This window comes from Corvus brachyrhynchos, unplaced genomic scaffold, assembly GCF_000691975.1.
Source record: "Corvus brachyrhynchos isolate BGI_N302 unplaced genomic scaffold, ASM69197v1 scaffold215, whole genome shotgun sequence".
NCBI classification, from domain to species: Eukaryota; Metazoa; Chordata; class Aves; order Passeriformes; family Corvidae; genus Corvus; species Corvus brachyrhynchos.
Window position 1 is genome coordinate 466624 of NW_008237887.1, and position 532 is coordinate 467155.

The 532-nt window shown below is 59.4% G+C and overlaps 1 protein-coding gene across 2 annotated transcripts in view; it reads right to left on the minus strand.

Moving 5' to 3' along the window:
• Window positions 1-526, minus strand: part of SLC25A34 (solute carrier family 25 member 34) — a 1777-nt gene extending 1251 nt beyond the window's left edge. For both annotated transcript variants that reach the window (XR_001861510.1, XM_017732747.1), the window contains exon 1: window positions 71-526. Coding sequence is in view for 1 of the 2 variants with exons in the window: in XM_017732747.1 (XP_017588236.1) it covers window positions 71-100 (30 nt within the window). In the remaining variant the exon portion in view is untranslated. The remainder of the gene's footprint in view (window positions 1-70) is intronic.
• Between the last annotated feature and the right edge of the window lie 6 nt (window positions 527-532).

Sequence of the window (532 nt, forward strand, 5' to 3'; positions counted from 1 at the left end):
TCCCGGAGCGCACAGACAAGGTGCCACCAAACCCTCTGTGTGCCCCCGCCCCAGCCCTGTCCCCACTCACCTCATGGTTGTGCTGGTGGCCCGCGGCCATGGCCGACAGTGTCTGGGCTTGGAGGTGGGTCTTGACCTTGGGGGGGACAATGCCAGGTGACAAAACCCCCCGGTGCCCTCGCTGGAACCGGCTGTGGTCCCCCCATCTTCTTCTCAGCAGATTTTGAGGGGAAGTTTCAGCCCCTCAAACAGACGTGGGGGACACAGCTGAGTAGCCAAGTGGGAACTCCAGACTTTGAACCCCGTTTTTTCACCCCTCCCACCCAGGGCAAAGGGACCCTGCAAACACCCACTGCTGGAGCTCTGCAACCTCAAAAAACTGGGGAGACCCTCTAAAATGGGAGTGGGGGGAAACCCCCGCAATTTCTTTTAGGGTAACTTCCTTATGGGGGAGTTCTCTGCTGGTTTTCTGAGGGGGATTTGGGGGAGAAAGGAGGGGGATGCAGGGACAGGGCAGCCCCACATTTTTGGG